Source organism: Myotis lucifugus, unplaced genomic scaffold, assembly GCF_000147115.1.
Source record: "Myotis lucifugus unplaced genomic scaffold, Myoluc2.0 scaffold_117, whole genome shotgun sequence".
Lineage (NCBI taxonomy): Eukaryota > Metazoa > Chordata > Mammalia > Chiroptera > Vespertilionidae > Myotis > Myotis lucifugus.
In genome coordinates, this window is record NW_005871165.1 from 1,358,164 (window position 1) to 1,374,862 (window position 16,699).

Below are 16,699 nucleotides of genomic sequence, written 5' to 3' on the forward strand. Positions count from 1 at the left end.
CTGCTAGAAACTTGTCTGCAGGCTGGATAAGCCAGCCTCTGGTTGCTCAATGCAGGTACCTTTTCCAGTTTTAAAAGTGAGCACCTACTTTGTATTGAATGAGGAATTCTTCTTGGTGATAAAAAGTTTGCAGAGAATTTCAAAAGATCTCTCTTATTTGCGGGCTACTTGGGAAGCTTAAGATTCAAAGTTCATGAATGCTTTTCATTTTTTCTCCTTATCTCTTCTGATCTCAACTCTTCATCCCTCTCCTTTTCAATAAACATTAAGGCTTCGGATGCTTTTATTCACCAGTTATTTCAAAGGCATGTTCAAGTAAGGACACTACGAATTTGTTCTGCCAGAGATAGATGATAGATGATGCAAATTATCTTCCCAAAGTTTCACCCAGAATGTAAATGGTACCTAGAATTTAGCTCCACTCACTCAAGTACCTGGCAATAGTTAAATGAGTCTGGGTAGGAAGAAATGAAATTCCGTGTACACAATATGGACACACAAACTTTCTTTGTATCTGCATTATCAATGACCTCTGTACACATTGATCTAACTGACCCATTGTCATGTTCAAATATGTTTTGATTTTGGTCAACATAACAGTGAGCACTAAGAAATGAACTAACTTTCAGACAAATGATCTACCCTAATGGTATTAGCCCAGCTATTATCAGCTGTGGAGCGACCAACTCAACCAGCTGAAGCTTAGCAGGTTGATAGTAATCTCCAATAAGTGACTGGACTAAACCCAGAGACAAGATCACAGCTAGGGTGTGACATGCAAGTTCACTGTATTGTTTTTTTAATTTTAATTTTTTAATGAAGAAAAACAAGCATTCCATTAGAAAGTCACTATGTATCAATGGCTGAAAGTCTTTTCTCCTCTCTCCTCAGTGAAGCAAAAGACCAAGTTGCTTTAATTAGCTTATATTGTGACTAACTCTATTAAAGAGATCATTAAGCCTTCCAGGGAAGTCATTAAAGTCACAAGAGGGTACTGTGGCATTTGGTACTCTACCTTCTTAGCCAATGACCCAGAGGGAAGCCCTAGTGACATTCTACAGGCTCTATACTGGACCCTGTCCCAGTCAACATTTTTATCAGTAACCTGGACAAAGATATTTTAAGTAAGTGTTCATATAAGGTTGTAGCAATAGCCAATGCAAATGCTAGATGACAGTTGCATGGGGAAGACCACTCCATTGCCTGCCATTGGGTCGTGTGCTTGGGCTGGGGTCTCCACTGATTGTAGACCTCATTACTTTCAATATATAAATAAAATAGGGGAGCATGTGGATGGAAATTCCCTGGACCCACAGACCTCTAAAGGATAGTTCTGATGAAAGCCATTCTTGACTGGTTGGAAAGGTAAACTCAAATGGTTGTTCTCATGCCCAAGAGTGTTTGCACATGTGAAATCTTGGTAATCACATGATTAGAAGTGGCTACTGGTATTTAGGGGGGAGGAGATTCGGGTGCTACATATCTTGCAATATCATCCTTTATAGTCCCAGTAAAGGAAGAGTCTTCCCAAGTTTTCATCGTGACCCCATTGAGAAACATTGGGTTATAACCAACAAAATGCAATTTTTAACAGAAATAAAAATAAAATTCTGCATGATTGATTAAGCAATCAATTGCATAAGAACAGGATAGGAGGCATGTGGCTTAAATGCAGTTCACGGTAAAGAGACCTGAACATTTTAGTTGACCACAAGCTCAATACAAGGCAACAGGATGAAGAAACTGCTGAAGGTGCTAAGACAACTCTAACTGCATTACAGCATCCAGATCAAGGGAGTAATAACCCATGGAGGTCTTCATCATTGACTCTGGGCACCACAAAATTTTAATGAAGCACCGGTGAGCTGATGCCATCTATTACGGGGCAACTGGTGAGGTAAAGAACAGACTGAAGAAAACTTGAGTAGCTGTTTTAAGAGCTCTCATACAAAGACTGGCTGCCAGAGGTGGGAAGGCTGAGAAGCAGACCTCCTGGTCATCAGCATTGAATGACTGCCCTGCAGAGGGCTGACAATGTCACCTTTCAGGCAGGGCTGAGTGACTGTCTGGCAGATACGTTAGAAAGCGGTGCCAGGTAAGACTAAATAAACTCAAAGAGTGGCTTCCTTCCAACCCTCTATGATCCAGGCATTTTATGTGATCTAATTCTCAGGAGCCTTTCTTACCTTGGCAGTTCAATACGATTGTCTATTCTTATCTGCTTAGCATAGCATCCTGATTTTAAAAAGAAAATTGTTTTCTTCCACTCCTACAATTCAGTGACTCTAATCATGTCGATACCTAATTACATATGATGCAACTTCAGATGGAGTTGCACATGAGAAGCAGCCACCAAAGTAAAAGTGAAGCTTACTATCTGGAGTCCAACCCCCCAGGAAGAGGCCACCTTTCTTTCTCAATTATTAGCTATCCGTGGTATGAAGCTGGACATCGCGCCTCTTTGATGTCAGTAGAGAATTAATATAAATGGCAACATTTCGGGAATGGCTTCATTAGGTAGGTGTGCTCATCTGGCGTCACAGCACTGGCCAGCTTGGAGGACTTGTTCTCACATTGATTTACTCACGTTCCAGGAATGTCACGTCAAGCAAACCACTGTTGTTATGGTAAAACAACACCACCTATGTGGCAGGGTTTAAATAATTATCTCTGGTTGAGACAAATGACCTACACTCACTGACAAGTGAGTATTCCTTGGCTTGAGAAAAGTCTCTGCTGAACACCTTTAGTGTCAGTATTTAGTGAGTGTGAGTGTATATTAGTACCTGGTTATTTGTTCTCATTCTGTGAAAATGAATTCACGGATACAAGCTAGAGAACCAAGCTATTAAAGGAGCTGAGGTAGGCAGAAATCTTAATAACTCTTCTGGTCTAGCTTAGCTATTGAGCTATTCCTAGAAAAGATGTAGAATTTAAAAGCATCGTTCATCTAGGATAGATGTTATCTCTGCCCTTCACTGAGGTCAAAGATATACACTGCGCCATTCTGGACAAATCTACTCTTAAGACTAATGTAGGAAAACCTGTCAGGCAGCGGTCCTGTGGTTTAAGCCCTGGAATGCAAGTTCAATCCACACAACACACATGATGGGAGCAGAAATCTGAGCTGAAGGTTTAACCCCAATGTTGATAAAGAAAGCATCAAGTAAACACCACATTTCTTACTCCAGTACAATATCAAACAGCATATGTGAGTTTCAAAAATACTTAGCAGTCCTTCGTTGAGTTTTTGCTAAGTCGAATTCGACTCTGGAGGTAAAACTTGCGAAAAATAATTGGTTTTGGAATGGTATTTCTGTTCCTTTTGACTCAGCCTTGCTTTCTATTAGCGGGACAGAAATCAATTCCTCAAGTGCAGATCCCAAGTTTGTTTCTAGTGTCTCATACTCTCTCTTTCGGATGTACTTGAGTTTACCCTCTCTAAGGATTTCCTTTAGGGAGGCAGAAGAGTGAAGATCTATAATTTCTGACATTTTGGTCAATAAGTAATCCATTACAAATGCCCTTTGAATCGAAGGCCATTACTTCTGAGTAGGTGACAAAGCCCATTACTACAGGATATATGAGGTGAGACTGGAGAGGTGCCCTAAGATGGTTTAAGTTGCTTTAAAACCGAGCTTCTTTCCCCTCCTGCATTTGTCCCACTCGGTAGCAAAGGGCTACACATTGTGGGGTCCCCTCAATTATTACATATTGTTCATAATAAAGACAGCTTTCTGGTGGCCTGTAAATCCACATGTTTTCAAGTGAAACCTCCCCAGTCTTTTGAATTTGTCACAGAGCTTGCTACGTTGTTCTTACACTCTCAGCGAATACACTGCAGAGCCTAGGGCAATTATCATCATGTGGAAACTGCTAATTATTTTTGCCTTTAGATCAACATAATATACAGATGTGATCGAGAATACAGGCAGACACAAAGGCAACCAAGCTTTTGTGCACATAGTGCATGTATAGCATGAGTATACAAAATACGAGGAGAAGAATTGACAGGCTTGTTCTGACCCTATAACTCCCAGGAGACATTTCCTTGGTGCTCCTGAGATGAGGATGAAATCACCCGGAGCACCAGGATGTCAGTTTGCCTTGTTCCTCACAGCCCCAAATCCTGGGTTTGAAAATCCTACCTTCTTCCTCCCAGAGCGTCTACCTTGACCATACCCACTAACATCACCCCCCTGCCAATCTATGCAATGAACTGCACCTCTTCCATTGTCAGAGGATGTGGAGCAGGATGCATTCAGGTGGGGGGAGGAGGAGGCCACAGAACCTGGACTACAGTGACCATATCCCCCTTCTGGCTCACCGAGGAGAATTGGGCATTGGGCAGACTCAATCCGCTTCGAGTCTGCGTGCCATGCCCTGAGACTCTTGGGCGGCGACATTATACCTTTTCTTCGCTGCTGATGTTTCGGGTGGAAGTTCTCCAGGTGATAGAGGGAATGGGGTCTCCCGAGGCTTCACAGGTAAGAGTGACCTGCTCCTCTAGTTCCATGGCGGTCTGGTTCTCTACATAAGTGATTTTGGGTTTTGCTGAAAAGACAAAACATTCCTGTAATTCTTGTCATGTTTATCTAACCTTCTCAGTGCCCCAGGTTTAAGTGGTAGCATGCACAACAAAGGTTATCTACTTCCTAAGTATAGGCTGTACTCTACGTGTTGAAGCCTCAAGGGCTTACCACAAGGCAGGCACACGGCAACACCGCGGTGACTGATAAAAACAACATCCTGTGTAGTAAGAGCGCTAAGTGAGGGCAATGGATACAAGAGGCATGGAGCAGAGGAAGAGCCCTCCTCTGGTTGGCGTCTTGGTGGGGACACAGCTTTTGGGCTGGGCCATGAGATTTTCAGTAGGTGAAACTTCGGGGTGGAGACTGAGTCATTTCATGGGTAGAAAACTGGTTGAAGGAAAGCAGAGAAGCAAGAATACGTGACGAGAGGTTTGGGAAGAGAGTCACGTGTTTGTGTATCAAAGCAGAGCAGGCAACGCTGCATCTTGACACAGAGTCTTGACCACCTGTTAACGTTCTTGCTTGAATTCTGTCTGGTGGCAGGTGGAGGCCACTGACAGTGTTTGATCAGAGGGATGAAATGGTCATTTGCATGACAAGAAGGTTAATCTAGAAAAAAGTCAAGATGATTTAGCAGGAGAAAACCTTGAGGAGGGAAAACAATTTGGGAGCTCTGGCAGTGCCCCAGCTGTGATGTGACAGTTCTGATCAGGCTATGTCAGGGGGACCGAAAGGATGGCTTTGAGAGAGATGCTAAAGAAAGGCTTTATGGGAAGTTGCAAGTGAGCAGGGGTAGGAGGCATGGCAAGAAACAAAAGAAGGAATGAGGAGGAGCCAGGCGATGCTGAGATTTGTAATGCCCAGGGAAGTTGTGTGGCATTAACTCAAGTACGGAAACGTGGTGGGTAACTCGGATTGTGGAGTGGGCTGGGGTGGGAAGGAGATAAGTTGAGATGAGTTCATTTTCCAAATGTTTTGGGTAATGCAAGAAAGCACAAGCATTCAAAGCTGAGTTAAATGTTAACACATTAGAGAAAATTGAATTTTCCCAATTTAAAACAATTATACTCTGAAACTGCTAAACCTTCCATAGAAAAGATAACACTGCACAAGTATAACTTATTTCACTAATAGAGAAAAGGCCAGGCTAGATAAACAAATGAAAAATAAGTAAATTAAAATTATGGCTAATTTTTGAAAGAACTGCATTTCCTTTATATTCAGAATCACCCAGTAACCCCATGTAGGCTAACAAACTACTGCCTACATACAGCCTCCAAATTGAGGCCCTTGATTCCGCTTTAATAAACAGAAAATAACGATAGAGCTGTGCATTTTCTGTGGAAAAATCTGCTTCTATATAAAACTACCACATAGTTCAAATATTCTCCTGACGTTAATCTGTAGCCAGCTTAGCGAATCCTTTATTGCCCGCCAGCACATGGGCTCATCTCAGTCCACTGTGGCCCAATGATCATGCATTTGAATCCATGGAGCCCATGAATAGGTCTTCCTCTAGGAAGGCTTTGTGTCTACCTTGATAAATAGGACTTTGAGAAAGGCCACAGCTCATATTGGATGCAGTAAGTGTTAAGTGCTGTTGAGAAGGAGGTTTAGTGCTAAAATCACAGATTGAGAAGTTAAAAAAACATCAGCCAGATAACTGAATTCACTAAAACTGAACTTTTTTTTTTTTGGGGGGGGGGGAGGTTGAAGGCAGTTTTTGGAATTTCTGGCCTCTTGAAACCTAGTCAGACGCTGTGATCTAGACAGTGTTTGCTGACCTTCTCCTGACCCCAGGACTTGGTCCTGGTGGACAAAGGTTAACAGAAGATGAAGGACAAGTTAAGGTCTATTAACAATATTTGGTTTTGGTGGCTCCATTTCGCAGATGGTTATACAGGGTGCACCATATAAGTCTCTAGAAAAAGGAAAACTATCTTCTTATTAAAAACATTGTTAACAATGACTAATTTTGCACGGTCTACAGAGGCTGTTGGAAGGAAGGAAGCGTCCACTGATGACTTAGCATCTCTGCACTCCAGAAGCAGGGCTATTGTCAGAACTAACTGCAGGCTGAGAATGCTGCCTTGGAAATAGAATAGCGATATAAGTCATTGTCCAGATTGGACCACACGTGAGAGTGGAAAGGCGTGCTCTGATCATTACATTGGGAAAGTGGGCAAGCCGGGCAGCTGCAGGGTTTCTTCACTCTGCGCACTGGCATCCAGAGGCATCTGTCCAGGTTTTATCTACAAGGGCACTTGCACCATCTTAATTCACCTCTGTTGTGGGCCCTTGACTTTGGATCCCTGTTCTATTCTCCACCTGCCCCATGGGACCTAATGCCCCAGACTGTGCCATTGCCCCTGTCCCTGTGGACCCTCCTGTGAGCACCCCTGATCTCCTCTCCCAGCATGTCCACAGCTCTGCACCCTGCCACTGTGGGCCAGCCTCGTCTACTCCCACCCCAACCCAGGCTTCTGCAAGCCCAGTCCAAGGACCGTGGGGTCCTGCTTCTGTGACCTGAGACATTGGACCAGGTGCACCTTCCTTCAACTTATTTGTCCTTTGCTGTAACTCACAAGGTCTGCTTTGGTCCTTGGGGGCCAGCTAAGCAAAGCTTCTGCCACTGATGAACTCGCCTGAGCCCTCAGCAGCATGAGATCTTAAGAGCATTCGTATGGGCATAACAAGAATCTGTGGGGAAAAAATACTCCTTCAGAAGGGCCCACAGGGAGGAGCAATGGAAATTCACTGCCAAATTTAAAGGAAGGAGGATGCAACTACTTAGTAAAAAGAGCATCTGCTGATAACTAGGGCGATGCACACTAGAACGTTTCCCTTTCTTAGGAAAATGATGTCAGTCAGGTGCAATCATGGCAGACCCTAATTAGATGTGTCCCTACCATACTAATTGCCACCCCTTCTTGATCCACAGGAGTGCTGAGCGCTTCTTTATTGTCTAAGCTACAGGTTTCTTTGCTCTCCTATCTCATTGCTGCGGACTCGGATGCCACTAGGGAGCCTGCCCCATTTCTCTCCTGGTGCTAGTCCCAGATTGCAAACTTGAGGGGAAGGAGAGGGAGAAAAAAGGTGAAAGAAAGAGGCCAAACTAGCTGGCCTCTCCCAACCTTGTTCTCTGGCCCTAGTACCAATCTCCTAAACCAATGGTGCGGGCCAGAAGGAGGAGGAGAAAAGGAGGTGAAGAACATGAATGGAGAGAGAAGGGAGAGTGTACATGGGGAACTAGGTTACGCTAGGGAGGCTAGCGAACTCTCCCCCAGATATTACAGAGGAGCATTCTCATTCTGGATGGGGCTGGACTAGACATGGTTCCTAAGACCATGTTTTTTTCCCTGTCTCTGTAGATGTCAGGCCACCTCCCTTCTGTTGCTCTACTATACTCCAGTGCACATCCTCCCAGCTGCAGCTTTGGGAAAGAAACTGTGGTAGAAGAAAGAGAGAGGGAGAGAGAGGGAGAGGGAGGGAGAGAGAGAGAGAGAGAGAGAGAGAGAGAGAGAGAGAGAGAGAGACTGTGAATGTGTGTGTGTGTGTATGGGAGAGAGAGAGAGGGAGAGACTGTGTGTATGAGAGAGAGAGAGAGAGAGAGAGAGAGAGATACAGGAGGGGATGCCTGGTGAGGGCGGTGGGTAGAAAGACAAAGCCTGCCTTGCCATAGTTCCTACATCTCACTTTCTGTACCTCATCGCCCACTTCCCTGGACCCCACCACTCCCTTCACTCCAGCGTGGCCCTGTATGGCTCCTGCCTCACTCCCACACATTCTTCCCAGTGCAGCTGTCACCACTAGAGAGGCTGGAAGAGAAGCCAAGAGCTGTCCTCAACCAGCCAAGGTAGAACCGAGTGTGCTTCCACAGAGAAGCCAAGTTGTCCATGATGGTAAAGGAGAACACCAATTTCACTATCGCCAGTCATTCCACATGTAATATATATAATAAAAGCCTAAGTGACCATTATGGCGGAACTACCAGAAGGACCTGTCACTATGATGCACACTGACCATCAGGGGGCAGACGCTCAATGCAGGAGCTGCCCCCTGGTGGTCAGTGCGCTTCCACAGGAGGAGCGCCACTCAGCCAGAAGCTGGGCTCACAGCTGGCGAGTGCAGCAGCGGTGGCAGGAGCCTCTCCCGCCTCCGTGGCAGCACGAAGGAGCAGCAAGCTGAGTGGTAAGGATCAGTGAGCAGGCAGGCGGTAAGCAGTGAGGGGGCCTGGACTGTAAGAGGGCGCAGGCCAGGTTGAGGGACCACCCCCCAGTACACGAAATTTGGTGCACTGGGCTTCGAGTTTAGATATAATATGTGTTAAATTGGGTTTCATGGGACAGCAACTACCACTCATAGCTCAGGGAATGGACTTACAAGTTGGGCTTGATTCTTGGACAGGGCACCTAATTTCCTTTTGTTCAGTTTCCTCATTTTTAAATTGGGGGTAATGATTAATCTACCTCATAGGGTTGTGTTGAGGATTAAAAGAGCTAATTTATGAATAGAACTTCACATAGTGCTCACTTCTGTTCAGTATTGTTATTATTATTATTTTATGGGGCTAACATCTAAAAGAATTTTCTAAAACAAGTCATCATTATACATTTTTAGGCTCATCTCTCTGCCACATACATGATGATTAATTCACACAAAACTAATTTCTATTCCCTCAATTATCCAAATACTAATAGCTATTACATGCCAAGCACTCTCCCAGGCACTGGGGATATCTGGGGGTAGAAAAGACAGAGGTCCCTGTCCACTAGCTCACATTTAGGACACGTGCCCCTCCTGCCTCCGTGCCTGTGCCTGTTGGCCTGCAATGCTCACCTGTCCTGCCTCTTCTGGGAAACTCCAACTAGTTTACTAGCACAGCATTTGCAAGGGTTTCCCTAACTTCTGTGTCATGCAGGACCAGAGATCCTTTCTACAAAACACAGTGCATATTGCTGTTATCAAGTCATTATAAAGGATTAAATATTTGAGTGTTGGCCATCTTCATGAGCTAGGGAACCCACTGATGAGAACAGAACCTACTTATGAGCAAAGAGTGCGTGTCATTCATCCTTGTGACCATGGCAATGGCTGAGCCTAGACAGGGCACTCAAATGTTGCTGAATGACACTATCTATTATAATTTATGTGCTTATATGTCAATCTCTCTCATTCATCTCAGGGTCAAAGGGCCGTATCTTTAGCTCCTCCGTTTAGCAACAATGGTATTCAATAAATACTTGTTGAATGAAGGAATAAATTAACAAATGCATTTGTCTCCTCTATAATATGAAAAAAAACTTAGTGTGACTGGGAAGACTAGTCAGAATTAGAGAAACGACTGTCAAGAATATTTTCAAGAAGTTTAGCTTTCACCTTCAAGTATGTGCTCATACTGAATTAATCTGAATCAAACTGATACACTGTTTATAAACCCAATTGTTATAAATGAATAAATAGGATTCATCTGTGATTAGCAAGTCCAATTGTATATAAACGCTTGATTTTCAAAGCTCTGTTTACAAACATGGATCAGTTCTCCTGATCAGGCTAAACAAGCAGGTCCCACGCAGCTTTCCAGGCATGAGCCTCTGACACCTGCTCTAGTAGCACTATCTACAATGGACCAGCTTAGCTGTGTGTGTTTTTTTATATACTTTTATTGACTTCAGAGAGAGGAAGGGAGAGGGAGATAGAGAAACATCAATGATGAGAGAGAATCATTGATTAGCTGCCTCCTGCAGGCCCCCTATTGGGGATCGAGCCTGCAACATGGGCATGTGCCCTGCAGAGGAATCGAACTGTGATCTCCTGGTTCATAGGTCAACACTCAACCACTGAGCTACATCAGCCGGGCTTAGCTGTGGTTTTTAAAAAGATGAGCAGAGAGAGTAGAGAGGCATTAGGTTGAACATTTTCCCACTACAAATCTTTTTTCCAAGGTCAAGTCAAAATTTATTTCAGTTCTAAATGCATGGAAGTTAACTGAGTTTATAAAGAAGATGTGAATAGAGGTGTGGGGGTTCTTTTCATGACTTTTATGATGCTGTTTCACACAGGCCAGGGAAAGAAGAAAAGGGAAACGGAAGCACTGGTCACTAACATGTACCAAAGGCCTATGACGAGTCTGGTGGTGTTGGGAGAGCCAGGGAAAAGGCAATGTACGCGACTAAGTCTCTCACCTCCACTAAGTGTGTGCTTCACCATCTTGGAGTCTACACACTTAGTGGAGGTGAGAGACAAACAGTTCCCAGAACAAATATGTAAATGAGGTCAGCTCAGGTACTGGTAAGTACAATGAAGAAGACACAGTAAGGTTAATGGAAGAGATTAGTGGAGGCAGGGGAGCTGGTGGTGATTCAGAGGCAGGGCAGTGAAGGGAGGATTCATTGAGAAGGTGGTGGAGTTGAGATCTGAATGATGAAAGAGGAGAAGCAGCTGTGAGCAGATCTGGGTGAGTGATATTCCAAGCAGAAGGAACATCAAGTGCAATATCCCTGAGGCAGGGAACAAGCGTGCTGTGCCCGAGGGACAGAAAGGAGGCCTGAAGCTTTTAAGTGTGGAACAAAGTGGAGGAAGGATGAGATGGGGAAGGAAGGTGGGCTAGCTCAGGTTTAGTCTTGTGGGCCAGGGTAGGGAGTCTAGATTTTATTCTGATTGCAATAGGAAGTCACGGGAGGGCTTTAAACAGAGGAGTGACACTCAGGTCATCTCACACTTAGGGAGTAAGCAGGAGGGGATGAAGGGGACCTATGGGAGGTAGGCAGGGAGACCAGATAGGAGGCTGTCTCATTGACCAGGGGAGCGGGAGGGTGGCTTGAACTGGGGCATAGGTGGCAGAGCTGGTAAGAAGAGGCTGCACTTGGGATAGATTCTGAGGCAGAGTGGACAGGCTCTTGAGGATGGATTGAGTGTGCAGGGTAAGGGGAATTTAGTGACCTTGACCCCCACTGTCCTTACCAAAAACTTTGAGGTGGATGGATGCATCCTGTTCTCCAGCCTTGTTCTCGGCGATGCAGACATACTCAGCCTCGTCGTTCTTATCCACCTTCCTGATGGTCAGCTCCGAACTGTCGTCACTAAAGACGTACTTCTCGTCTTCCTCATTCTCTATCAGATCCCCGTCCCTACAGGGTGCACCAAGGCAAAGGACCATGATTTTGACCACAGAGGGAAGATGTTTGTTTTTAATTTGTTTCCATAAAATGCAGTCTGAGCCCATGGGAAAGGCTCAGTCTTCACAAAAAGTTAAGACACCGAATTGCATTTACAAATATACCTTAGATTCCTCCACCCAAACCTTTGATCCTGTCCCTGGGCTGTAAACTGCACTCACAGACATACCAAAGAGGGCCTCCAAAACCATGCTCTTTACACACAGACTGAGGATGCAGGAGGAATCTGATGCACAAGGCAGGAGAACCGTGCAGGGGAATGTATCCTGCACCCGGAGTCGGTGACATCCCCATGCAGTCTGTCCCTGCTCCATGGCAATGCCAACCCGGAGCAGGCCCTGTGCTGGCCCCTTCTCCACTAGTCCCTGACCCAATGCAGGAGCCGGGTCTTACTTTGTCCAGCTCATGGTGGGCTCCGGGAAGCCTTCAGCATCACACACCAGGGTGACGGACTGGCCGAGGTTGGCGGTGGCATTCACGATGCTTTGCCTGGCCTGGACGGTGGGTGGTACTGAAGGAAAGAAGGGCTGTCAGGGGTGGTTGGAAGAATCCAGTGGCCTGGAGAAACGGCACTTCTAGGGAACCCTAGGTCAAGGGTCACACCTGGGGGTCAAGAGTCCTGGGCAGTTGCAGAGTTAGTGTAAGGGATCTCAATTCAGGCACGTACTACATAATTATTGTAAACTGAATAAATAACTCACCCCTGAATAAATAAAATGCACTAGTGTTTTATAACAATATACAGGTGTGGGCAAAAGTAGGATTACAGGTGTATTATTATTTATTTATTAATGACTATATTTATTATTATTAATCTACTTTTGCTCACTCCCGTAAAATGTTGTATTTTAGTAATATAGCTCTTGAAGCTATATTAATGCTTTTTATTCATTTTAAAATGGCATTCAATTCATAGCAGCTATTTATTATTATATATTATTTCAATCAGTGCATATTCAACTTACAACTACCATGGCTAGGGAACTTGATGTTCAAAATGGGATTCTTCATACTGGAAAATGTTGAAACTCCTGATCCCGGTGATTAAATGGTTAATGCTGATTTTAAATGCACCAGTGCACCACAGTGACATTTCTCTGGAAATGTCATAAACAGCCCTGTGCACCAACTCTTTTACCAAAGGAATGAAGGGGGAGGGTTTAGCAAAAGTATATATCAATAGCCAAAACAATCTGACCATGATATGCTTATTTTCTTAATACTGACATTATAATTTCCTGTAGACATCTTGTAAATGTCAGATCGATTCCACTGGTGTGTTTATTTGACATTGCAAATTAAGATTAATAAGCCCATGGGCCATGATTCTGACTGTTCTGAGGCATGAATTGATTATAATATTTTCATTGCACACTGAACCAGGGGACTAATTTCACAATTACGGTAGCATCAAGGACAGTGAAGTCTGAATCAGAATGTATTAGTAAGCACAGGGAAAGTTTCCAGTCGTTCAAGACAATGAAGGACATTAAAAACTGCACTAATAGGCCCCATGGTTGAGGGAAACCCAGAAGGCAAGTATATATATATTGTTTTTTAGAAAGAACCAAGCGGGAGGCAATAGGAGGTAGGGGGATTCGGCTGAGATTGAATGAGTCTACATTTTATACACCAAAGAGGAGGTCGAAGAGAATGATATTGGGGACCAAGGTTGTAGCAATGGAGATAGTAGGAAGAACGGATCTCCTCACCATTCACAATGACCTGAATGTCCTTGAAGTTGATCTCCCCCCGTGCCAGGATCCTGCCCTCACATCGGTAAGTACCCTCATCTGTTTTCTTGATGTTCCGAATCTGCAGGTAGTTGTTGGACAGGACTATGAATCGGACTAGAAGAGACAAGAGGCAGGTTCGTCCAAGGATCAGTTAGAGAACTTGTGTCTGTAGGAAGGTCACTGAACCCTTCCCTTTTCCTAGCTTCAGTCTTATGGGGTGGAGCTTTAGGCTGAAATAAGAAAATGTGTCCATGGCTCTGACATAGAGCCAAGAGCAAATGTCTATTGTAAACTTGTCCCTTTCTTTGGAGGAAGTCCCTGAACATACAAGCCACAGACATATACCCATTTAGGACCTAAACTGCATGTGGTTCTGGGAGGGATACTAGAGTTTGGGTCTAAATGCCTCACAGGCCGGCAGAGGTGGAACCCTAGGGGACTTGGTGGCCCAGGGGTTCAGGTCTCACCATCTTTTTTCAGGATGACATCTCGACCTTTGTGTTTCCAGATGATGGTTGGGGGTAGAGAGCTGACCACATCACACACGATCACTGCGTCTTCCCCCTCCCTGAACTCCTGGGGAGTTGGTGCATTCTTGAACATGAGCTTCTCTGGAAAACGAGCAAGAGAAGAGTGAGGGAAAACAGCTGGTTTTCCCACAAAGATGCCTTTCCACTGGAGCCATACTGCCTGGATTCCAGTTGCAGGCAACTCTCAAGACATATATACAGTAGTATAAAGAGGATTCCACCCAGTACTTGGTCAAAGATGCCAGGTGGAGCGGCTGGCATAAGTAGGGGAATATGTTGTGGAAATTTGGCAATCAATGTCTATCACTGAGTGCTAAATTTATCACACTTTGTGTATGAAACATCTGTGGAGCGAAAGGAAGGTCTTTACCAGGGTACCTTGCCATGTGGAATAGTGCCATTGAGACACAGTGCATACGTAGAATGAACTGGTAGAACACCTATTCTATAATGAATAGCAGGAGTTATCAATCCTTTCTTTGTCTCCCACTCTGTGTGGTACCCCAGCCTCAACTTTACTACAGCAGAGAGAATTTTAAAGAATAGAACAGAAGAAAGGCAATAATGGCAATAAATACCATGACAATCCATACTGTTCCATTAGTTGTCACCCACCATTTCACTGGCCAATGGGACAGATGCATGATTACAAAGTGATGAGAGGCCACCATCAGACCAAGTAGCAATTGGAGCTGCCTTTTTTGAGAGGGACAGAGTTCTAATAAATAATATCCCCCTAACCCTCCACTGAGCTTTTTGACTCCATTACCAGCATGGGAGAGTGAAATAAGAGGGGACCCTGAATTGTACAACAGTTAGTCAACATTTGGGGAAGGGATGGGGCACCCATAATAGTTCTCTGGGAACTGTGTAGTTTGAATTTAGAGTTGGAGGTCAGTGGGAGGTTGCTGTGACCAGCATGAACCCGGGTTGTGAGTTCTGAGTTGGGTCAGGATCATTTAAGAGCGTATCGGAGCTCTTAGTACAATTCAGAAAAGACTTAGGGTGAGGAAAGAAGGGAAGAAGCCCTATCAAGCCCTCAGCAGGTCCTTTATTGCCATCCCACTCTGCCTGCTGCCCATGTATCTTCCTGGCCAAAGACGAGGACAAATATAGGAGGAGGAGGAGGCTCTTACGGAAGATCTTCACGTTGACTGTGGCCTCTGACTCACTGCCGTCCTCGCCAGTGACCACACACTTGTAAATGCCAGCATCGTCAATGTCAGCGTTGTAGATGGTGAGGGTGGAAGAAGAGTCGTCATTCCATACCACTGAGATCCGCTGCTGGTTCGGGGTGAGCTTTTCTCCATTGGGGGAGAACCAGGAGATGTCTTTATCTTTGGCTTCCCCTGCCACTGAAGAGGAAGAGATTATTTTAGAACCACACAAGTAAAAAGACAAAGTCCCCTCCGGGGTCAGTGGTACTCAGTAAGAGCTACCGTATGAGACCATCAGGTGCGATGACTGGGGAGCATGACCATTTCTGTAGAGTGTCACTCTGGCTTCTGTGTTGAACTGTGATTACATAACACCACTTACGGTATTTGGAAGGGACTCAACAAGTACTTGTGCCAGTATCTCATAGCTGTCCTATCCTTAGCAAGGGAAGAGAGGAGATATTTGCTGAGGACCTCCTGTGTGCTGAGCACTCAGCTAGGAGTTTACAGCCTCACGAATGAGAGGGGGTGGGGGGTGGGGCAAAGGGAGTCAGCATATCTAGGAGCTGAGATCAAGGAACTAGCTGGTTTGAGCAAAGTGATCAGTTTGTGTTCAAAGGCTCAGATTGTGGTCTCTTGAGTGGAAGATGAGACACTGGTTAGCCTAGGAGTGTGGACCCCAACTACTTTTATTCTAGCATCTGCCTGCACAAACTGGCATGACTGGCATTCCAGCAGCCCTGCCACAGACAGACAAATTCATCTCCTTCAATGCTGAGAAGACAGCTAGAATCAGCCGAATGTCCTTTCCCCAGGCACTGCAGAGGGGCAGACATTGTTGCTCCGCTGTCCCAGACACTGAGCTGGACCAGGGCTCTGGACCCGGCCACGTGGCTCCACCCAGCCCTCTGCACACGCCTCCCCAGCTCACACCACCATCCCCGCACAGACGCTTGGTATGGAAATGAAGCAGCCTTCCTCTCAGGGCCCATTATGTTTACAATAAATATCGCTATTTGCAAGATGTGCTGCGGGCTCCAGGCTGCATCCCCAGATCGTGTAAATTGCCAAAACGAAGGTGGAGCTGGAGTGAACACATCCGGCGGCCACAGCCGCCTCACCCACCGCAAATCAGGATAGCATTTCAAGGCCCCTCCTGCTGAAAGTGGCTCGTTAAATGCCACAGTTCACACCTACCTCAGCTCTTCCCTGGTTCCCCCACTTTCCAAATCCCAGTCATGTCACTTACAGAGAATCCAAAGTTAATTGGAAGCCTGATCCTGCATAGGACAGCTCCTGGTAATTATCTGAGCTGTGGAAACGGGGCATAATTTCTAAAGAGAAAACAAGGACACCTGCTCTGACCATCCTAGAGCTCTGGTTGGGGCAACGGGACAGAATATTGAATTCACAGTAGACCTGGAAACCCGGGACTCGTGTCCACACTGCAGAGATACCAGCGCTCCATTTCCTTTCAGCAAGTTTTGTGCTTGGGCTTTCCTGTTCTGGGGATTCTGAGAAATAAGCCTCACACTGACTCACTGAGGCACCGTTTCTTCCTCTGCT

The 16,699-nt window shown here is 45.3% G+C and overlaps 1 protein-coding gene across 1 annotated transcript in view; it reads right to left on the minus strand.

Moving 5' to 3' along the window:
* The window catches only part of NCAM1 (neural cell adhesion molecule 1), a 323,962-nt gene that overhangs the window by 47,757 nt on the left and 259,506 nt on the right, over positions 1 to 16,699 (minus strand). The window contains 6 exon segments of the mRNA XM_023757902.1: positions 4,412 to 4,554; positions 11,496 to 11,662; positions 12,104 to 12,221; positions 13,423 to 13,560; positions 13,914 to 14,057; positions 15,113 to 15,331. Of these exon segments, the coding sequence (XP_023613670.1) occupies positions 4,412 to 4,554; positions 11,496 to 11,662; positions 12,104 to 12,221; positions 13,423 to 13,560; positions 13,914 to 14,057; positions 15,113 to 15,331 (929 nt within the window).